At 32.7% G+C, this 24463-nt stretch overlaps 1 protein-coding gene across 4 annotated transcripts in view; it reads left to right on the plus strand.

The window, feature by feature from the left end:
• LOC128990819 (E3 ubiquitin-protein ligase RAD18-like) overlaps nt 1-23667 on the plus strand; it is a 35521-nt gene extending 11854 nt beyond the window's left edge. Inside the window, exons 1-9 of one of the 4 annotated variants that reach the window (XM_054413421.1) lie at nt 1259-1339; nt 10782-10877; nt 15705-15783; nt 16231-16906; nt 18210-18353; nt 18618-18729; nt 19169-19232; nt 20159-20785; nt 22542-23667. In XM_054413421.1, coding sequence (XP_054269396.1) covers nt 10803-10877; nt 15705-15783; nt 16231-16906; nt 18210-18353; nt 18618-18729; nt 19169-19232; nt 20159-20785; nt 22542-22801 — 2037 coding nt within the window. In that variant the 5' untranslated portion in view covers nt 1259-1339; nt 10782-10802 and the 3' untranslated portion in view covers nt 22802-23667. Of the gene's footprint in view, nt 1-1258; nt 1340-2987; nt 3093-3761; nt 3784-10781; nt 10878-15704; nt 15784-16230; nt 16907-18209; nt 18354-18617; nt 18730-19168; nt 19233-20158; nt 20786-22541 lie in introns of those variants that run through there. The other 3 variants (XM_054413420.1, XM_054413423.1, XM_054413422.1) reach the window with 3 other exon arrangements.
• Nucleotides 23668-24463: the final 796 nt, after the last annotated feature.

Consider the following 24463-nt stretch of genomic DNA (forward strand, 5'->3'; position numbering starts at 1 on the left):
TCGAGTTATAAATTTTTAACTATATCGGCCAATCAGTAACCTAGGAATGAACAGGCCCAACTTCTACCTCTTATAGAAACCGTCATAAGAATGGTATGGGAATGCAATTTATTTTACAGGTAGCTTAAGACATTATGATCATACTACATAAAAATGATTAAAATCGTTTAAACGATTTTTGAGATATACAATTTTAACTGAATCGGCAAGTCAGTAGCCTAGAAATGAACAGGCCCAACTTCTACCTCTTATAGAAACCATCATTACAATGGTATGGGAATGCAATTTATTTCTCAGGTAGCTTAAAACATGATGATCATACTACATAAAAATCATTAAAATTGTTTAAACGATTTTTGAGATATACATTTTTAACTAAATCGGCAGATCAGTTGCCTTGAAATGAACAGGCACAACTTCTACCACTTATAGATTCCATCATAAGCATGGTATGGAAATGCAATTTATTTCTCAGTTAGCTTAAGACATTATGATCATACTACATAAAAATCATTAAAATCTTGTAAACGGTTTTTGAGATATAAATTTTTAACTATATCGGCCAATCAGTAACCTAGGAATGACAGGCCCAACTTCTACCTCTTATAGAAACCGTCATAAGAATGGTATGGCAATGCAATTTATTTCACAGGTAGCTTAAGACATTATGATCATACTACATAAAAATCATTAAAATCGTTTAAACGATTTTTGAGATATACATTTTTAACTAAATCGGCAAATCAGTTGCCTTGAAATGAACAGGCACAACTTCTACCACTTATAGATTCCATCATAACCATGGTATGGGAATCCAATTTATTTCTCAGGTTGCTTAAGTACTTATAATTATACTACATAAAAATTATCAAAATCTTATAAACCGTTTTTGAAGATTTTTGTTTTTACTAGCTCACGTTTTTATACTATCTTCGCACGTGGGAGTACATTGCGTGATACAATTATGGTATAGAAACAAGTGTTATTTGTGGTTAATATACTTTATTTAGACACCTCAGTTACATATAAATGGTACATTAGTAAAACAAACACTTTAAAACTGCTCAAAACGTATGATTTAAACATAAAATGTTTTTGAGGTTAGGAAGTTTTGACACGTGAAACATGTGTTTGAGGTTAGGACGTTTTGATACATGAAATTGAGGTTAGGAAGTTTTGATGCCACGGCCTTCTTGATCTACTGATCTGACGGTGACGTCATAGCTTAATGTTGGTTTATTGGCAGTTTCACAGACATCTACATTCACAGGTGAAATGGGCTTCATCTTTAAATCCTATAGTGTATCGTAAGGGAACAAGCAATTATATTCTTATTATGGTAATTTGGTCTTATTATTTTCGGCTACTCTGATATCCGATTCATGATATCAAACCAAAACTAGCCTTAGGTTATGGTATTTTCAATTGTAGGCTAGGCCTATCGATCTACCTATGGACAACTCTGCTGTTGATAATCTTTAAGCCTGGTTTATTGGTCGAGTAAGCTCGGCTGAAATGGCTCGGCCCAGTTACTTGGCTAAGCTTATTTTTCATATTTTAGAAAAGTGGGTTTAAACCCTGGTTAACACGGGTCGAGTATGGCAGGCGAGTTGTTCGGCCCAGTTGTTGATTTGTTTAAACTCGCCCAATACTTGACTGTTCAGAGGCATTCCTATTTCTGACAGGGACAGTGTAGGCAGCGGGCATAGAGAAGTAATTTTTTTTGGAATTATTTGGTATGTCTACAACGCGATATTATGTACTTTTTTGATGTCTACTTACAGTATTTTTCACGCTGAATCCAAAAATGCAATCAGTTTTTGTCGGAGGGATTCCTAAATGACCGTACAGTTAAATAATTAATATGAAGCTTCAGTTTTGTTGTAATATTCACATATTTGTGGTATGGACGAGTCCAAGTTCTAGTGGCGACTAACACTTAAAGGGGAGGAAGGATTGTGGAGTGGAAACAGCTGTCAGTTGTTTACATTTGATAATAACAAACAAAACCACACACGACGCTATGAGAGCAAAATCAGAGTTACAATATGCAATAACTAGATTATTAAAAGAAAATGGACTTTGGTGCTGTTTAGAAAATACAATAAATCAACTACGATACATTAACTATTAATCACATCAACATAAATTATAGAACAAAATAGAATTTATTCACGTAAAATATCAGTTATAGAAGCAAGGCTACTGCCGACATGATCATGTCCTTATTCCAATCCTGAACCATTGACTAATGCCTCAACGTCTGTTAATGAACGTGCCATAGTGCATAATCCCATAGTACATAATCCCATTGTGTCTAAAAGTGAAAACGTGCCATAGTGCATAATTTAATATATCAGCAACTAATAAATGATGTTACATAATCTAATCTAATCTAACCTAACCTAACCCAACCCAACCTTAATAGTAATGTTTAAATCGCATTTTATGTCAGAAAAGGCATGTGAGGAAGATAGGTCGGACTTTATGCGGATTCGTGACTGTATTAAGTCCTTTCAAGTGAGGTTAGATTAGGTAAGTTAAAGGTTAGGTTGTAATGAACCGACTCATTAATTTATGCAACTTCCAGACTGTTTTTGCACAATTGAAATAGTGGGTGAAACACAATGAAATAAAAATCGTTATTTCATTGTGTTTCAACCACTATTTAATTGTGCAAAAACAGTCTGGAAGTAGCATAAATTAATTAGTCGGTTCATTATAACCTAACCTTTACCTTCCTAATCTAACCTCACTTCAAAAAACTTAATACAGTCACGAATCCGCATAAAACCCGACCTACCTTCCTCACATGCCTAAATAAGAACTGATTATCTCTGGTTTCAAAACGAATTGATTTCATTCCGCATTAAGTCGAATACAAACAGCTGTTTGCTCTCCTCCTCACTCAGTAGTCAGTAGTCAGTACTCAGTCGTTCAGTCCACATACGGACCCGTCCAGACCACGCCATATTGCCAACAGTATACCTCAATTAACCTTAGATTCGTAATGTTGACCTTCGTTTTACGATCATTTAGGAATCTCTCCGACAAAAACTGATTGCATTTTTGGATTCAGCGTGAAAAATACTGTAAGTAGACATCAAAAAAGTGCATAATATCGCGTTGTTGATATTTAAAATATTTGCCTTTTTTTTTTTAGAAATAGCCTCTGGACTGTTATTAATCATTGTTATAATCTAAGGCTCACCTTACGATCCAATAGGTCTCCAGTCTCCACTATAAATCAATTGGATCGTAAGGTAAGCCTTAGATAAGCCTAAGTTTAAAACAATAAGTAATTTTTATTACTTCTCTACGGTGTACCTAGTGTAGGGTATTCCGTTGTAGTTACCGTTACTGTAGCTTGGAAACGTGTTGTTTTAATTTTTTATTGACATGAACAATCCAGTTTTCTCTGGTAAAAGTGCATGACGGAAGGTAAAGGTAAAGGTAGGCCATAACGTGTTAAATGATGTTTGAGTTTAATGGCACGGGGAAGAGTTTAATGCTGAATTTAGAACTTAAATCACTGAATTTGATTACAGAAAATTAAAACTGAATTTAACACTTTACAATATACTGTACTTAAATTCAGAGGTTGCTTAGCTTTTTTGCAAATAAGCTAACTTTTAAATGGTGAGGAAATCAACCAAAATGGAAGGTGATATTCTGAAAGAGAATATAATTTGCTACAAATTACTATAATTTCTTGTAAAAATTCAATAAAGGCAGTCAAAAGTTGCCTCCAAATAAAAAAAATGTGAAAACATCGTTTTCTATGTAGGTACTTCTTATGGAAAACATGTTTAGGGAGTGAGCTTTCTAACTAACCATTAATTAATCAAATCGATCCAGTAGAACTGCAGATCTTTAGTTGTACAAAGATTTTAAAAACTGAATAGGCCTATTAAGAGTAGATTCACGCACAGCAAGACAATGCAACACAGAACACAGAATCAACTGTTCAACTGAACCATTGAGTGTCGAGTGAGTAGGCCTGCTCTGATGGAAGTCTGAACTAATCTCAATACTGACTCACTCAGCGATCACAGAATAAATAATATAAATTTAATTATCTGGTCGCTGCACTCACTTGACAGTACTTAGTAAACAGATGTTTCGCGGGCAAATTGTGTGGGGGTAGTTACTGGGCCGAGAAACTCGGTTTTCAACTAAACCACTCGACTCGCTCCCCAACTGACCTTTTTAGCAAATTTCCCATATAGGTAGGGAATAAGCTATTACCGTAGGTCTCATAGTAAGACCTGGACCCGAGACCGATTTACTTTTTTGTTTTGAGGTCCCCAGAGGCCAAAAACACCATCCGTTCAAATTCATATATATTTATATATATATATATAAATTATATATATACTAGCAGTCATACCTGTCCTTTGTACGGGGTTGGCATATAAGTATACAATGATTATTCCAGTTATACTCAAGCTTTGCGTTTGCAATGGTGGAAGACACAGTTTGATAAAATTTGCTTCTTTAAATTTACAGTATACTATAGTATGACACATCTACAATAGTCATAATGTTCTACCACTTCACCTAAACAACAGATAAAAACAAATTAAAAAATTTGCTAAATATCACAAACTAGCAGAGTACCCGTCCTTCGTACGGGGTTGGCATATAAGTATAAATGCTTATTGTAGTTATGGGAGAGGACACGGTTTAAGAAAATTTTGTCTTTTAATTTATACGGTATCCTATAGGCCTAGTGTCCTACAGTATCTACCATAGCCCTAATTTTCTACCACTGCACCTAAACCATGAAAAAAAGTTAAGTTCTCATTGTGTACCACAACTTTTTGTTGCTAGTTGGTTAAAATTAGCGTTAGTATTTTTCGCGTTTACTTGTCACAAACATCCATCCATCCATCCATACATCCAAACTTTCTTACTTATAATATTAGTAGGATAAGTAAACTGTTGTAATATTGCTTGTTTATGGATCAATTTTTATCAAACTTGGCAAATGTATTTATTTCATAGTAAGCTAATGATATGTTCCTTAAAATCACACTTCGTTGCCCTCCCTGTAGGCAGCAAAAACCTAGGTACTCGTTAAACCTAATGTTATCGTTGGTGCAATTAGTAGCGCCATTTGAACAGCTACTGCAAATCAGCGCTACTATTCTATTTGCTAGCAGCTATACCCGGGCCTTGCATCAGGGTCAGTATGCAAAAGAGACAATGTTGGTTCTTAGAAACATGCCAAATGGTTTTCCAAATGCCAAATTTAGAAACAAAATTTAACTGTACTACTTAACTTGATAATAGTACGTTTTTGTTAAATCTTACTGTGATTACTTATTTATGCTACCTACCATACAAAACCAAAGATAGATTTTAAGGTATAATAAAAGAATGTATTTCATGGTTTGCACTGTAAACGAAAAACTATCACAATAAACCTCATAAAACTCAGAATAAGAGCCTAGATTGATAGGGCAATGATTATAGAATCTTAATTATTTCCTATATCCATGAACAATTTTTTTACAACGAAGTATTCCCTCTAAAATATTATTACAGCATTTCACAAATATTAGAACAGACTCAGTATAATAGATCATAAACATAAACAAATGAAGTAACTGAAAGATTCATCTATATCTATCTATACTATTATATAAAAATCTAATGGTGTCTGTCTGTATGTGTATTACTAATAGGTGCAAAAACTACTGAACCAACTGGGCTTAAATTTTACAAAAATATAGCTACCATACTAAGGACCATTATAGGACTATTCACATTTCGATACTGACCGTGGGCTTTGTCCCTTTGGCTTTAAAGTTCTGAGGTGAAAATTTTAAAAGTAAATATTGATTGGTCTCCATGGCTGCGATCAGAACACTAACAATGTTTGTTTACATTTGCTTTGACATTTAAATGTAAACAAGAAGAACTGCTAAACTGCATATTTCACAATTTCAGACAGCTGATACAAAGAAATTAAATATAATATTTTCCATAAATATGAGGTAGGTTTATTTTAATCTAACCTTTTATCATGGATTATTTATTCTAAAACTATGTCAATGTTTATAGAAAAAAAAATTTATAACCGTTGCTGTATCAACTCCGGCTCTGCTTTGGATTTTTTAAAGCGTCTTAAGTTAATAATCTTAAGTGAAAATAATGTTATTGATATGTTTTTTTATGGAAACAGTATGAAAATTACAATGTATAGAAGTTTTGTATGAATTTAGAGGCTACTTTAAATAAATTCTAACTGCTTCACATGTGTTAACATAACTTGAACATCACATTGTTTTTATATGTATATTTAGGTAAATTAAGTTGTTGTGTTTTGCTAAACCTATGCTTAAATTAAACTAAAGAATATCATCAATAACTAAATTGTCGTTGATTTTTGTTTTCTAAAATCTGTTGTATATGTGTAACTATATTTAATTATCAAATGGCAATACAAAATACTCTTATTTTATCTTAACATAGCTTTCAGTTCACATTTACTTTATTTGATAAATTTATTATTTGTGTTTTTCCACACCACTGATTCAATTAAACCAAGGAAAATATAAAACTAAGCAGTACACAGTGTTCTTTTGTTTCTAAAATCAATGAAATATCTGTTACTATGTTTTCTTAATGGTAAGTGTGAAAATGTAAAGGCAATGGATGATGGAACTGATTAAAAGAACTGGTTTGTATATTATGTTGTTTGTTGATATTTTTGTAGAGTAGAATCAGAGATGCAATGAAACATATACTGTATTTGCTATTACAGTTTTTTAGTCCTTGATGCTTTGATAATCATATTAGTTTTGTCTGCTGTCTTTAATGCTAAATTATTTGTTTAAACTTTTTTATAGTAGGGCCTACCTATAGATATAGTTTCTTTAATATTTCAAAAGACTGTATTTATAAGACACAGCAATATTTCTGAAGTTAATTACAGCTGACATAGTTTTGCTAATTGTGAGTGAAGAAACTGAAGATGGAAGGATTTGTGATTTAATATAAAGAAGAGTGAAATAAAAAAAATGTTCATTTAAGTTTAATAATTAATTAGTATTTTGCAACTTCAAAATAGAAATTTAAAATGTCAATATTAAATTAAAAGATATGTAATTAAGGGAGATGAAGGTAAATCATGTAGGCTATGTCAAAGTTTTACTCGAAGATTTGGTCAGTTTTTCTCATATCAGCCTACACAAGATTTAAAATTAATCAAAACCAAAACGGTGGTATCCACTACTTACCAGATTTAAAATTCATAACTTAAACGTTTCTATTAAGGCCATAAAAGTTGAATTTTGTTTCTAAAAGCGTTGGCGGTTGTGTAACTATTATATGCAACAGATGTAAAGATTAAAATGTTCCTATTTCGTGTCCTCTTCCCGTTGCAAAGCACGGGTACAACAGCTAGTATACTAATGAAATTCAAATTATATTAACATATGGTTTGACAGCTCCATTTAAGTAATGTCAAATAATGTTTACATTCGGGCTAGTGACATCATTATTTTAAATTTATAATCCTTACCCTCTCTGTTCTAATATTCGTGCAGTATTTAATATGTTTGAACCAGCTGTGTGGAAATATGAAATCAACATTCATTTGACAGTTAGTTCTGCTTGTTTACATTTTTAAACTTTGTAGGTTTGTTCTTTGTTACCATGGATACCATCAATCAATATTTACTTTTAAATCTCTCACCTCAAATTTTTGAAAGCCCACGGGGCAGAGCCCTAGGACAATATCGAAGCGGGAATAGTTCTATATGTATCCTCGGAGCTGTAGCTTCATTTGTGTGCAATTTGAGCCCAGTCGGTTCAGTAGTTTTTGAGATTACCTCATACAAACACACACACACACACACACAGACACCACCTCTTCTTTATAATAGTATAGATTATTCATGAAATCAAAAAATAAACATAACTGTAAACAATCGTACTTTGACAGTTCTCATTGCTTATCACAGTTTTTTGCTGCTGCTTAGTTCAAATTAGCTGTTTTCATAAATGATCAAAAAAATAATAGTGCTGCACCCTGTTGGTAAATCTTATAAATTTTTAATGCTTTTGCAAATCATAGAACCAACTTTTTCAGTTGAAACATATGACTAAATTATACAATTCCCTTTAAATATGAATACTCATAAGGTTAACGTGGGGAACTTCAGAGCCACTGGGGCGGAGCCCGAAAGGATTTTTGAGATAAGAATATGCCTATATGTTAATCGGGAATATGAGCTATCATCATGCCAAATTTCAGCCCAATCCGTCCAGTAGTTAATGCGTGATTGAACTTCAAACAAACAGACAAACAAACAAATAAACAAACACACAAACTTTCACATTTATAATAATAGTAAGATATATATATATGTGTGTCCGTTAGCACGATAACTTGAACAAAAATTATCCGATTTTGATGAAATTTGGTATAAACGTGTAAACCTACATTTATTCGAACGAGTTCGCGAACCAGCATGATCGGACCATGGGAACGGGGGTTTATGGGGGGACCCATGAAGACTCAGACCCTAAAAACATAAAATTTTGGAATTTCTTTTCCAACCATTTTGTAGAGCTTAAAAAAAGAAATAATTTACTATATTGAAGCATTGTTGTATGCCTAAGGGTTACGGAGAAAATTCAAAAAAGGGCAAATTTAAAATTCCCATGTTATTCTTAAATGAAAACTGTTGTAGTTTACTTGTTTATGGATATATTTTGATCAAATTTTGCAAATTTATTTATTTAATCCTATACTATTGAGGTTTGGTCAAAAAACACTGTTTACCTTCCCCGTAGCAGCAAACCTAAGCACTCGTTAAATCTAATGCTATTTAAATTGGAAAATTGGGAATAAATATTTCTTATTTATGGAAAAATTTTACTAAATATAAATATGTAATCAGACAAGTTGAAACTCGCTTAGTCTGCAGGTTTGCTGCGGCGGGGGTATTAATAATAGTAAGATATATATATATATATATATGTGTGTGTCCGTTAGCACGATAACTTGAACAAAAATTATCCGATTTTGATGAAATTTGGTATAAACGTGTAAACCTACATTTATTCGAACGAGTTCGCGAACCAGCATGATCGGACCATGGGAACGGGGGTTTATGGGGGGACCCATGAAGACTCAGACCCTAAAAACATAAAATTTTGGAATTTCTTTTCCAACCATTTTGTAGAGCTTAAAAAAAAATTATTTACTATATTGAAGCATTGTTGTATGCCTAAGGGTTACGGAGAAAATTCAAAAAAGGGCAAATTTAAAATTCCCATGTTATTCTTATGGAGAAAATGAAAACTGTTGTAGTTTACTTGTTTATGGATATATTTTGATCAAATTTGGCAAATTTATTTATTTCATCCTATACTATTGAGGTTTGGTCAAAAAACACTGTTTACCTTCCCCGTAGCAGCAAACCTAAGCACTCGTTAAATCTAATGCTATTTAAATTGGCAAATTGGGAATAAATATTTCTTATTTATGGAAAAATTTTACTAAATATGTAATCAGACAGGTTGAAACTCGCTTAGTCTGCAGGTTTGCTGCGGCGGGGGTATTTTTCTGTCTCGCCCGTTACTTGACTCGCCTGTTAAATTCGAAACAACAAGCGAGCTAGAGAGAGAGAGCGAGTGGCAACTCGCACACTGACTCGCCCGCCGTACTTGACCCGTGTAAACCAGGCCTAAGTTAGTTGGTACCTACCTAAAGTTAATATTTTTATGGTTACCGGTACCGTACATGTACAGTTGTGTAAATTATACGTATAAGAATAAGAATAATTCATTTAGGTACGTAAAATGCCCTGTAGGCTAATTATATGTGTTACATTTCGAAGATGCTTGAAAAGGGTGTACAATATGTTAGTAGAGGAGGTTGATTAATTGGTAAAACGAAATAGGCCTAAATAGGGAATTTGGAAAATTTTAAAATTTTTATTAGTTCCTTCTTGGTTGTAGGCTACATGTAGACCTTATGTTTTTAATTTTCTGCTTCGCTTCTTGTACACGAAGGCCTTCTTTACCCATATCATTTACAAGGTTGTCAATTGCTGTTTGTGGCATTTGTTTGTTTTTGTAAGTAGGGCTTGCGATATTTAACAAAAATTCTGCATCACGATACAACTCAAAATACTTTAATGTTTCCTCTTCTGTCCACTTCATGTCAAAATATTATTTATATCAACTTAAAAATAACAAAAACATATATATAAAATTGCTTAAATGCGGCTTGAGACAGCAGACATGGTAGTAGGGGAAGGGCAAGTGCTCAAAATTGGTCGAGTGGCTGTTTCCCGGCCAAAACTACTCGACTCGTCCGCCAGCTGGGTCTGGCACTCGACTCACTTGTCACTTGACTCGTTAAATTGTCTACACTGGTCAAGTTGAGTACCAACTTGCCTTTCTAAACGCCCTTTTACTTGACCAATGTAAACCAGGCTTTACCATCATATCATATAACGTGAAATTTCATAGAGTAGGCCTACTTTACTTATTTAATAAGAACCATTTTACAAACAATAGCCTACATTATTTATAGGGTGCAGGCAGACATGTGAAATGCAAAATGGTGGTAATATAAATAATAAGATTAGAGCGGACCATTAAAAAACTACAATTTAAAAACAATAAGTTAAGAATAATTTAATTTCTACTAGAAAATATTACTCAAGACATAACTTATGTACAGTACCAGTATATTATGTGTAGTCTTTTATACTTTATCGTATGTTTCCAATTTGTATTCTTTCATTACTTTTCAGGTTTCCCCAACATCATAAAAAATGCAAATTGAAAATATTAATACATTGTCTTTCGGTCCTGATATCTGCTGGCCAAAGGACTTTTCAGAGCTAAAAGTAAGTAATCTATTTGTGCAAGTATAAGTTGCTACTTATTTATTAATTTAAACTAAGCTGTTTCCTAAGTGGAGGATTCTCTTGATATTTCTAGAAATAGCACGGTAGCTCAGTGAATAGTGCTTGCCTAGCAATCATAAGGTCGCCGGTTCGACCCTGAGGAAAGTGTCATAGCTTTGGTTCGAAACTGAGCCCAGCTGTCCTTAATCATTGTGCTTTTAATAAATAGTTCTGACTAAGTTTAATGAAACAGCTGGTCTTGGTAACAAAGTTACAAAAGGGCATCTCACTTCATTCTACGCTCGTCCTTCTCTCATATTTGAGTTAAAATACGCACCTAGATGGCTTCCCCATCTCAATTGAAAAATGATGATTACCACATTAAACATTTTATCTAAGTTGTTTTAAAACAGGTATTATATAGTATTATTAAAACTGTAACTAGATGTAATTGAAAAGTTTAGGAATCTATAAAAAAAATCCCAGTAAGAAATATTCAAATTGAGTTAATATTTTCCCTGAGTTTGTGGTTTATACAGGGTGTTTCAGAATTCGTGTCGGATATTTTAGGGTATTGTTCCTGGGTAAGAAACAAATCCAAACATCATATTTAAATTGACCGGAAGTCCTTATAGTTACTCACACAGCCGCCATTTTGTTTTTTCGCTTATTAATTGTTCTAAAAAGTGGTAAGAGATACGAAATTGAAACTTTGCAAAAACATTTATGACAACTAGACAAAGCTACAAAAGAATTATGTACATTTTTAAAATTCAAAAAACAAAATGGCCGCCATTTTGTTTTTTGAATTTTAAAAATCTCCATAATTTTTTTGTAGCTTTGTCTAGTTGTCATAAATGTTTTTGCAAAGTTTCAATTTCGTATCTCTTTCCACTTTTTAGAAAACAATTAATAAGCGAAAAAAACAAAATGGCGGCTGTGTGAGTAACTAAGGAGTTCCGGTCGATTTAAATATGATGTTTGGATTTGTTTCTTACCCAGGAACAATACCCTAAAATATCCGACACGAATTCTGAAACACCCTGTATATTAAACAACACTAAATTACGCTATTAGTAACGCTTATTTTTTTTTAACATACATCCAGGTTAATTTTTCATGAATGTTAGAAGGAAGCCATTCTCCTAATTAAATTTATATCAACAGTTTAAACTTAACCATAATACAGGCCTACAAGGCATGTGTAAATATCTAATACATCACAGAAAGAAAATTAGTGTGCTAAATATAACAACAAGCTGTGGCGTATCCATGGTAGGGGTTTTAGGGGTTTGAACCCTCCCCTTCAATTTTTTTACAATTAAAATGTTGACTCTAAATGGCCTAAAATGGTCTAGTTTTCCAAAAGTTTTTCAGGGAGGCTCTCTCGGTGTAATCCCCCTTAGGGTCATCCTAGTTACGCCTATCAATCAAATCAAATCAAATCAATTTATTGTTGTAGACATTTCACAATGTTTTAACAATCGTCATAAAATAGATAAATTAATACAGCAAATGAATACTTAGATGTAATAAATCAATATAAATAAGTTCTAGTATTAAAAAATATATAAATATATTATACAGGCACAATTAAATAGAAATATTTTGACATGTAAAAAAATCCTCCACTGTATATGGGCATTTTTGTATTAAATATGTTTTCAATTTTGATTTGAAAGTGTTCAAGGACAACTCCCGAGACTCCACTGATAAATTATTAAACAATTTAGCTGCCATGTATTGAATGTTTGTTTGACTCTTTGAGTATTTACAGAGCACTGTTTGCAAGTTGTTTTTAAATCTGGTTTCATAATTATGTCTATTTGAATTTTCTGAGAACATTTCTAAATGATTTTTTACATACAACAGAACTTGAAGAATATATATTGCAGGCAAAGTTAAAATTTTGAAATGTTTAAATATAGGTTTACAGTGAGTTCTGGAGCGTACACCACTTACAAGCCTTATCGCTCTTTTTTGCAATTTAAATAACTTTTTGGTATATGATTGGAAGCCCCACACCAATATTCCGTAACTCAATAAACTATGTATCTGTGCATAATACACTGTTATCAAAACATCTTGTGTTACACAACCTTTTAATCTTCTTAAGCAGTATACACCTTTCGACATTTTGGTTGAGGTTATGTCAATGTGATCCTTCCAATCTAGTTTTGCATTTAGATTAATTCCAAGAAATTTTAAAGGTTTTACCTCATTTAATAGAGGCTGCCTATTTGAGAAACAAATTTCTAAATCTTGCAATTTATTTAGATTTAGGCATAATCTATTTGCATTACACCACTGATAAATCAGATCCGTAGCATTTTGCAGGATGTGATTCATTTGATCTCTAGATTCAGAACAAACATTCAAGCCTAGGTCATCAGCGTAAAGAAAACTATTAATGTTTTCACCTATCAAATTGTATGGCAGATCATTGATATAGATATTAAATAGCAGTGGCCCTAAAGAAGATCCCTGAGGAACACCAACGTCTATATTTTTTCCAAGAGATAACTCATTTTTGAAACTAACAAATTGTTCTCTATTTTTTAAATACGAATTGATAAGTTTAATTGAATTGTCTTGAAAACCATAAAATTTTAATTTGTGTATTAATATGTTGTGATTAACAGTATCAAATGCTTTTGACATGTCAAAAGAGCGAAAGCAAACCATTGTTCTCTATATTTTTAACCACATCTATAAACTAACAACAGCATCATTTGTGCTCTTCCCAGAGCGAAACCCAAACTGCCTATCAGTAAACATGTTATTACTTTCAAAGTATTCATACACCTGGTTATACATTAGTAATTCAAACAACTTTGATATGGTTGGTACAATTGATATTGGTCTGAAGCTTTCATAACTATCATTATTTTTCTTGGGAACTGGAACCACTTTAATTTTTTTAAGTACTGTTGGGTATACACCCTTTTCTATCATCCTATTAAATATTGTGGTCAATACTTCACAAATACTAAAAGAAGCGTGTTTAAGAATAATTGAATTCAATCCATAGAGATCCAAACATTTACTTGTACGTAAGTTATTAATAGTTTTAAAAACTTCTTCAACCGACACAAATCTAAACTCAAAAATATGCTGTCTCATATCTACTTTTCCAAGAAAAAAAGTGAAATCAGGTTCATGATGATTTATCCGTATGTTTTTTGCAATTTCGTTGACACTTAATATAAAAAACTTATTGAATCCCTCAGCTGTAAGTTCTGAAATTCCTGAGGACATCCTCGAATGGTTGGATAGTTTTTTAACAAGCAACCACACAGCCTTTGTTTTATTTTTACTTTTGGATATTAAACTATTGTTGTACTCAATTTTGGCTTTCTTAATTTTCTGTTTATATGTTTTACTGAGAGATTTATAGGATTCTTTAATTTTTAATGATCCTGTTTGCTTATATATATATCATATAACATACAACATTTTTCTTTAGTTTCAAATAGATCCATATTAAACCACTTATTATCTGATTTAGCTTTACTTAACTTAAATGTCTTTAACGGAAAATTTCTATCAACTAACCCCATAAAATTGGTATGAAAATTTTTAACCATAGTATTTATGTCAATTTCTGAATATGTATTAAGCCAATTATAGCATTTTAGATCTCCCTTGAAACCTTGACATGCATGATCTGAAATAATACGTGAGACTATGCTATTTTTACAGTTACTCTTATTCTCTGAACCTTGTAATAGTGTTTTACAAATAATTGCATTGTGATCAGAAACAATGGTATGTACAGTACTAGCATCTAACATAAAAGAGTCAAGAGAAGTAAAAACATTGTCAATGCAAGAACCTTCATTTACATTACCAGGGCGGGTTACATCAAATATGGTTCTTTTTAAGTGAAAACTTTTACATAAAGTGATAAGATCTAAACTATTGGAACATTTAGAATTTAAATCCACATTAAAAAGAATTGTGGATATTTATAGGCATGCACTGTGGATGCTATACTCCCTGGTGTGGATTAACGTCTGCACTAGTTAGTACTACTACAATCCGCAGTACTATCCTGATAATTAGACCAATTCGTAAATACCAAGGCAAAAATGTGGTTTGGATTCCACTATAACTGTAGGTCCCTTATTTGCCATTAGCTGTATGGGCTATTTATTAACATCTGTGTCTAAGGAATATGTCGGCCTTAGTCACTAACAAGACTACAAAATCGCGCCACTCATCTCCTTACTATATACTTGGCTTAAAATACAGATTTTGTAAGGTCGCCATTTCAAATGAAAAGTATTAACAAAGTATCATAACAAGAGCATAAAGGGATTTGAATGTAATAACAGTAATAAATAAGATAGCAACAACTTTGACTAAATACAAATTAAAAGAGAAGAGAGTGTTATTAATGTTACTGCTATACCCCTAATGAGGGTCAGGAAATCACCAAAGGTTATACAATGCCTCAAAACACTTTTTATGACTAGGAGGACATAATTTACACTCCACTCCGATAGCCTATTTTGTTGGTCCATATTTTAAGAACTACAAAAATTTTAATTACAAACATTTTATTCTCCAAACATTTTTTTAACACCTACTCTAGTGTAAAATTAATTGTGAAAATACAGTGTTTTAAATGCTTGAGTAGGTAGTTAAGTGGAGAAAGCTCAATAATTTATAAGTTATGACAAAATGTTTTCAATCAATAACATAGGGCCTTTAAAAAGGTATTCTATGTCTATAAATCTTGGTTTTCATTAGTCCAAAATTAAAACCGTCAGAAGTAACAAAAAAATTACTGGCATTATTCAATGAAATTAAATGGTGTTGCAGTTAATCGACGACTGCCTTCGCTGCGGAATCTGCTATGAATACTTCAAAACTGTGATGGTCACACCATGCGCTCATTCATGTAAGACTGCTAAGGATACCTTAATTGCGATCTGGGTTGATTTAACGTACTAGTGTTTGAATCTATGAGGTTTTCTTAATATAATTATATATTTTAACTCAAATTATTTTACCTAATTATGTTTTGAAAGTGAAGATTGCGTTGGAGTAATTATCCACTGAAACATGCCTATCTAAATTTTCTCGATGGGTCCATAGCCTGTGGCGAAAAAATGTCATAAAATTGAAAAAAGTTATTTTTATATACATTTTGCACATGTCTACTCTAAATAAACTTCTCTAAAAAAAATACTTCTTAGTGAGAAAATAATATTTTTATTCTTAGGTAAAAATCTAATACTTTGCAACAAAGACATTTTAAGTCCATTTTAAAGTAAAGTGTTATCACCTCTAGTTCATAAAGAAAACAGAAAACTTGTAACATCCCTAACCTGTTTCTTTTTTGTAGATTGCTCGATCTGCATCCGGAAATATCTATCTTTCAAAACAGCCTGCCCTATATGTTTCGAAGAAGTTTTTGAAACAAGCTTAAGAAATAACAGGATACTAGACAGACTTGTTGAACTATTTCTTCGCATACGGGATAAACTAATAAAACAGTTGAAAATCGCAGCACTTCTCAACTGTAATGAAAAGCCGGTTCCAACCCTGACACCTTCACAAAGTAACACGACAAAGAAAATAGCCCTACCTACTGAAACGCCTAAGAACAGTACGGCAAAGAAGATAGGCTTACCTACTGAAACGCCAAAGAACGGTAAAAATGTATCCACACAGGCAACCTCATCCAAAGGGAAGTTAAACTTTTCTTTGATGAGCACTCCTAGTTCAAGTGTGAAGAAATCACAAATTTCAAAGCGATTAGAGGACATCCTTGGATCTCCTGCCACCAGTGGACCTACTTGTAGCCACGATGTAGACTCCACTCCTCTTCCTGGATCTGAAGACCATGATCTGAACATACCAACAGTTCCCACAATGTTCCTGAAGGAACCGACCTCGATCCAAGCCAAAACGGATGTCCCACTGGTTACTTGCCCTGTTTGTTTGGTTGGGATACCTGAGAGGAATATTAATACTCATCTTGACAATTGTTTGGCGAACGCAGACAAACCTGCAAGAAGGTAATACTGACTTGCGTTTTTATTCTGAACTAATTATATCAATAGTTAGTACTTTGCAGAAAGCAGTGAGAATAAAGTAGATTCTTAAAGTAGGAGTTACTATGAGAAACCATATACTATAGGCTACAGCTTTGGGTATTCTTAGTTGTTTCTTTTAAATATTTATCCATGCTATTGAAATTTTTAAGAGAACGATTCAAACCCTGGTTTTGTTACTATGTTTGGCGTCCTTATCGTTAGATATCATCATAGTTGATAGCCCAGATGACAAATTACATCTAGGTTCAGTAACCCCCTTGTACCAGCAGCGACCTTCAGATTTGAAGGAGAACACTATCACCACTAGGCTACCCAGGCAATCCTTACAAAGTATTCTCTTTGCCCCAGTTGTGGAGCATTACAAAACTTATAATTTTGTAAGATATAAGCAAAGCCAACATAAATGGTACTTTCAAACAATGTAGTGAACAAGTAAAAGTTTTGTCATTAAGGCTGTCATTTAATAATTGTTTGAGAAACATTATCTGAGATCTTTGTGGCTGGCCATTACGATAGTTGTAATTGTCATCATATGGCTATAATACACTCATTACATTATTTAATGCTTTAGAACAAAGAGAATCCTGAAAAATCCAGTACTGGTAGCTTTCTGATCCGGTTTAAAACTGGACCCAGCTGTTCCTGATCATTGGGCTTTAAGTAAATGGTCCTGACTAATGAAATCGCGTATCTTAGTCAGTTAACAAAGTTACACGGATCATCTCACTCCATTCCACACCCATCATTGGCTCGTATTTGGGTTAAAATATGAATGATACAATATAACTCAAGTTGTTATCAGTTAAGTCTTTACAATTGGCAGCAATGCACACAAGATGTTTTTAAATAAATAGTTAGTAGACACTGGTTTAGGAAATGTTTTGGGACACCAACACCATTTAACGGTAGTTAAAATTATTGCCAATGTTGTGAGGGGGGGAGGAGAATCATCAGTTGAAATCAACCAGTTCAACCCCTCAGATCAGTAGGTAAAATTAGATACTTGTAAAATAATTAATTATAGTATTATCATAAAACAGTGTTGTTTAACATGTTACCAGACCTGTGTATTAATCATTTTGATTAATGTAGGTATATTTCCTAAGGATATATTACTGTACGCTATAATAACTACTTTAAAACAGAAAAAACTAATATTAAAATTAATTTAAAAACCCTGTATTGGATTGTAAATACAAAGGAGTTATTTTTTTTATTATTGTGTTGCAATTAAGCAAATCATTTTTGTTTGATTCTGTTTTAGTCCTGTGAAGAATGTACCTAAAAGAAAGCCGTTAGCCAAAATGGTGTGGCATATGATGGCGGAAAAAGATTTGAGAAAGAAACTTAAAGAGTATGGCCTGAACACGCAAGGTGATAAAAAATCTCTAATTGCAAGGATTCAAAGGTAAGATGAGACAAAATAATCATAAAAATACAGTATATTTAATCATATTTGGTTTTATTGCCCTAAATACTAAATGTAGATAGGTTCCTGTATTGAAACTAGAAATTAACTATTAAAATCTTCTTGAGGAATATTGATATAATTGTTTTTGACATCCATACATAAACGCTCCCCTTTAATCTTTTACTTTACTATGTTTGATATCAAGTTTTCTAGGGCAGTTAATTTATTGTTTCTACATTTGTTTAGTTGTTTCTGCCACAGGTATATTGTTCTATACAATTCAGAATGTGATTCTGCAAATCCAAGATCCATCGCAGACTTGATTCGGCAAGTAGAAAGAGAAGAAAAACAACAAAATCCACAACCTCTACAGGTAACCTATTTTAAACATTAACTCTTATATTTGTGATATTCTTTGTATACACTTTTCTTGAGTGGGTATATGTGTTTTCTTATTCTGAACAATTAATATTGTTTTTTTTAGTAAGCACTGGTGGAAATTTCATGGGGTTTAATTTGTAAAATGAATTCATTGGTATTTTTGTTGTTTTTGTAAAAGATTTATCTTAATCCCTGTTTCTCTACTATCAAACAAGATTCAAAGAGCACTACACGTAAATCATCAAGGGTTCTAAAATTATTCTCAATGGTCCAGCAAACTCCATTGGGCTATTCTAAAAAATTTAACAAAATAATTTACTCTTGTTATTTTTTCAAGTAAGCATTTATTGAGAGCTTCTGTGTGTTAATAAACATGTATGTTCTTTGTCTTTATGTTGAGTTTTTTTTTAATATTTACCTCAACATATTAGTTTCAGAGAGTTGTCACCAAGAAATCTGATCCCAAGGTCATTGAAGAGGAAAATAATAAGTACAGTAAGTGAACAATTCCATTCTGCTCTTAGTACTAAAATAAGAGTTGATTATGTGTTTCCCTAAAATGCAATAACATACTGCTACAAAGTTAGGTCTACCGTATGTAAAATGTAATCCTAGAAAGGAAAAAAATACTTGTAATTTATCATTTTTTTAATTTTTTTACTGTCTTGACATCGGTAGTTTTGGATTCAAGATACAAATTATTTGTTTGATTGATGTAGAACTTTTCCCCTTCCATCTTCCCTTCCCTTCTCTAACAGTCGGTACTTACAAAATAATCCTAAATAGATCATTAAGGTTACAGAGCTGAATAAATAATTAGCACGTTAGGTTGGCAGTACTTTGGTGGCTCAGTTGTTAATGTGACAGAGTTTGAATCTATGACAGCGATATCTTGTGTTCGGATCCTGATATCTGCCACCAAGTTTATCAGTTCAGTTCAACCTTGTACTGTACCGGCTCTCCTCTTGCTTGGCCCGATACGTTTCACACAGCTCAAGCCCTATATGGATGAGCAAATGTAAGGTTAAAAGAGGCCGTCAACCTCGTGAAACTACAATGTATTCTCTGTTTCTTTCATTTTATTAAATAAATACAACATTTTTCTAGGGTGTTAGTGTTTTTATTGTAATAGACACAAACGAGAATCAAAACAAAAATTGACTTTATTTGTTAATTCACAACCACTATATTTTTTTCAGGTTAAATATTGTAACTATCTAAAAATCCTATTTAGGATGAGGTTATTTTGGGTTAGTTTAGGTTAGAACCAAGATGTAACTAAAAACTTCGGTTGTACATAGTTATGTACAAACTATGTAATTGTAGTGAATTGACAAAAAAGTTCCAAAAAAGTTAATGGAGATTTTGTACTTACTTTTGTTTATTTTTGATTAAAAATCAAACTTTTTAATTATTTTTAGTTCAAGAAAACAAGGACAGTTTCAAGAAACTTATTGAAGCTATGCGACAGAGGGAAGGACGTAACATTAAACCCTTGCGACCCATAAACAGGCTCTCTAGTGATGATGAGGGTGAAGACGATCGGAAGACGAAGGATCGTGAGAAGATATCTAACAATTCAAATGGACCTTTAGAAATTTTGGTTGACTTGTGTTCAAGATCTTCATCGCCTGTACTTGATTCATGGACTACCAAAGCTGTAGAAAATGACCGAGCTGCAGAAACGGTCACTCCTGAAAATCTTGACCAGCTCTCGGATGATTCTATTTGTGATATTTTCCAACCAGACATCAACCATGATTCAAAAACTTTTAAAAAAGATAGGTCTAATAAAGATTGCGGTGTGAGCCTGTTGGATGAGGGGGATGATTTTGAGGCTGAAGCGAATGAGCTAGAATGTTATGGAGAAGAAGACACCAAGTTTCAAGAAAGTGCAAGAGTGTTAGATGAAGGTGATGATTTTTGTGATGCAGAAGATTTGTTTAACTCTTCCCCCTCCAGACCTCCAGCACCTAGTTGTATAATTAGAACCCACTCGGAGAGTGAAAGCGACAATAGTATTAGTATTCTCATAGATCAAAATTTAGGTAAGTTAAGTTTTAATTATGATAACTTAATAAAAACATAAGTTAATGATTGATGATGTGTTTTAACTATAGTTGTGGACTGGCCGTTGTAAACCAAGGATTGAGTTTGGTGTTAGCTGACTATTGTTAACAAGCCAATCAGCTGGTCTTTTATTACTGGCTTTAAAATTAGAAATCTAAATATAAATAGGCAATCATGTTTCTTGAAAACCTTTATTCTCAGCTCCTGTGCATCGCAGGGAAAATCTACGCAACGCATCCTGTTAGAATAGTATATTACGTTACTAGTCCTGAAAATAATTGTTTACCGGATGAGTGTGATCATTCCCATTCGAGACGAAGTCGATTACGGGATTACCATACGGGTCCAGTGCACACATTTTGGACGAGTGATGTACGATAGTTTACGCCATACTACTTAATCTGTACAGATCCTTATATATTACCACCAACTAAAGGACAAAAAATCACTAGTCATAACCTCTAAGAGAGGTGTGTTTGTTTATAACACTCATTGCCACCTAAATACAGTATAATCAGCTGATTGGTGTCCGGTAAAACTCATTGCAGTACAGTAGTACGTAATGAAACCCCATTTGATTAAGCTGGCGGCAAACAGCTGTTTTCTGGACTAAATCCATGCGTGGGAAGTTCGTCAAAATAGTGTAGTGTGGCGTAAAGATATTTTCTTGTAGATGTGCTAAATCCCTTTATAAATTAAAATTGGCTCAAAAATAAATCTAATTTAAAATTTTAAAAATTAACTAGTTATTATGGGTTGCCATGCTGGTGACGTAATTACAACGGAATATAAACAGAAAACAAAAACAAATGGAAGAAATTCCTATCACATGTTTTATTTATAGCGTGGGGTGAAAGTAAAAATAGGGAAGTCCGTACATTACATTTTTGGTCTAGTTTTCAACCACTGGACGACCTCTAGTACAAATTAAACAATGGAAAATTGTGGCTTGGTTAAAAATTACTGCAAATTTGCATGAAATTCGGAATGAAGTTTGCGGTAATCCTAAGAGAAATCACAATATCACATGTTTTTGTTGTATTCAGGAAACGGACCCTACCCTTGGTTTACCGTAACCTACCCACAACTGTAGTTATCCTCCTCGCATCTGTACAAAGCTCATCAAACTTATCATTGGTCATTGTACAGCAATAATTTAATCAAGTTAACATTTCTACTTGACATATTTTTTAATAATAGGATATTTAAAGTTTTAAATTTCTTACCAATTTCTTGTAATGTAGCTCCAGATCAGCAAAGATTCAAATATTAGCCTACCTAGTTTTTCATTTGACTTCTATGTGACTTTGTAAACATTGATTGTTTTTTACTTTCTCCCCCTATACGATAGTATTGGAGAAAGTATTTTTTTCGTCAACATTTGAGTTTTGAGTCGATATATCCATTTTGTGTCCCCCTGAACCCAAAAAGGTGGTTTTCGAAGTTATGTCTGTGTGTGTGGATGTGTACATTTGATATTAAGAAAAAAGCCGGTTTGATTAAAATTAATGTGTTATGGTCCCTATAATTCTAAACAAGTGCAACCCCCCATTGCTGTAACAATTACGGTTCAAAAGTTATTGCAACTTTTGTGATTTCCCCTATAAAACCATATTCCCACCTCATAGAAACCCATGATAAAGGTTGTTGACAAGCTTATGGGAGAAAGCATGTGTCAGATTGCTGATACCATTTATTTTCATATACATTATCTATGTTTTAATTTCCTTCCAGATACTGAGTTGTGCAATCAAGTCGAACGAACCTCTGAAAATTGTGGACTGGAGTTTACCGAGAAAGTTGAAGGGACAGAAAACCCTGACAATGATCCAGACTTTGTGGTCAACACAGAAGATCAAGAACAAGGGGACAGTGAAGAAGTGTTAATACCTCAGAGGAAACCTGGGACAAGGAATCAACGAAAAAGGAAAGAAAGTCCAGTCATAAATGAAATCCCTAGTCCAAGACGATCAAGACGGAGAGTGCACAAGTGAGCAATTAGTTAACTTGTAAACTGTAAGTTTTATCTAAACAAAACCGATCAAGAATCCATCACAAATCCACTTTCTAAGGGTATTTGGTTAACAATTTGGCTGAGATTTCTCTTTATTAATCTTTTTTAATTGAAAAATAACTATAATCAAATTGTGATTTAAAATTTGGTAAAAGAGATGGTTCAAAACTCCTGAAAACGCAAAAAATCTCAGCATAATTAAAACAAAATTTTAAAAACATTAAAAATATATTTTGAAAACATTGTTTTATAGCTGTGCACATTCAATCTTTTGAAGGTGGGATCTTGAAATATTTTCTTCTTAAAAAATATGTTAATTATGGAAACATTTTTGGTGTTTTGAATTGGGTGGCGGATTAAAAATTAATTGAGGCCTGCAAAATATTTTTGTAAGGGCTAAAAAATTTAAAAATCTGCTAAATTAAATTAAAAAATTAATTATTGTTGTTACGCAATCATTTTTTTAATGTACCCTCTCAAATTTTTCCTTTTGTTGTGGCTTTGTTACAAAAAATTGATTGATGAATGAATTTACTTTTTGGGTTTTAATTTGGTTGAAGTTAGACTTATCAGTTCTGTTGTCAATAGAGAATAGTATTTTCTGTGACAGTATTTAAAACATATACCCTACTTTACTTGTTGTCAGTATTTTATTATAGCTAATTTACAACATTATGAGATGGGGTTTACGGATTTTCCATCATATTGAATACAATTACAAGGTATTATTATTTTTTACTTAAAAGATAAAGTGCCTTTAAAAACCTTAAAGGCTAATCAATAAAAAATTGTATTCTTAACATTACAGGTCCTCAGAGTAAGCTTAGTGTTTACAAACGAACAAAATTATCTATATAAATATATTGTTACTCTACTTAAATAGTTTATCACCTTATAATATGTTGTAAATGTGTATTTTGTGTTTTTTATACTCATTATAAATCTGTAAATTTGTTAATGTACTGAAAATTATTTTAACTATTCTTTCCAAACATATTTTTGACATAATTGTTGCTTTACTAGTATATATTATAGTTTTTGTATTTACCTCAAAAGGAAAATGTCCTGTTGTATTTTGTAAACAGTAAAAAATTTGGTTTATACTATTTATAATTATATTTTTATTTTCAACCCAACTTTAAACACCTCAGGTATAAAGTTAAATGAATGTGATGACATTGTTAGTAATCACACAAAGGTCAGTGAAATGTTCAAAATGACGGCTATCCAGAAAGTGACGGACATTTTGGCCTGGTGCGGCAGGCCAAACATTTTAGTAAAACCAAAACATCAGCCAATACTTCCAGCCTTTTAAGAACCTATTTGAGTCCATTTTCAAGCTATACCAGTCATACTAATGAATCAACCTAACCACCTATGCTTGTTTGAGACTGTCTAAACCTTAGTGTACACACCAGTAATATTTTGTTTCCATGACAGAATCAACACTTTTACTGGAAAGCAGATCCTAAAAAGATTGTTTGTATTCCAAGGCTGATACCATTACTTTCAAACCACTATTTTGGGTGGAGATTAGCTGCTGCACTAATTAGGAACCTTGGACACCAAATTCTTCCAGCTCATAATAAATTGAAGCCAGAAAGTTAGTGGATGGTTTCAAGGTTTACATAAACTTTTGTGG

This window comes from Macrosteles quadrilineatus, unplaced genomic scaffold, assembly GCF_028750875.1.
Source record: "Macrosteles quadrilineatus isolate MER2022 unplaced genomic scaffold, UCM_ALF_1.0 Scaffold_3__2_contigs__length_128488019, whole genome shotgun sequence".
Classification (NCBI taxonomy): domain Eukaryota; kingdom Metazoa; phylum Arthropoda; class Insecta; order Hemiptera; family Cicadellidae; genus Macrosteles; species Macrosteles quadrilineatus.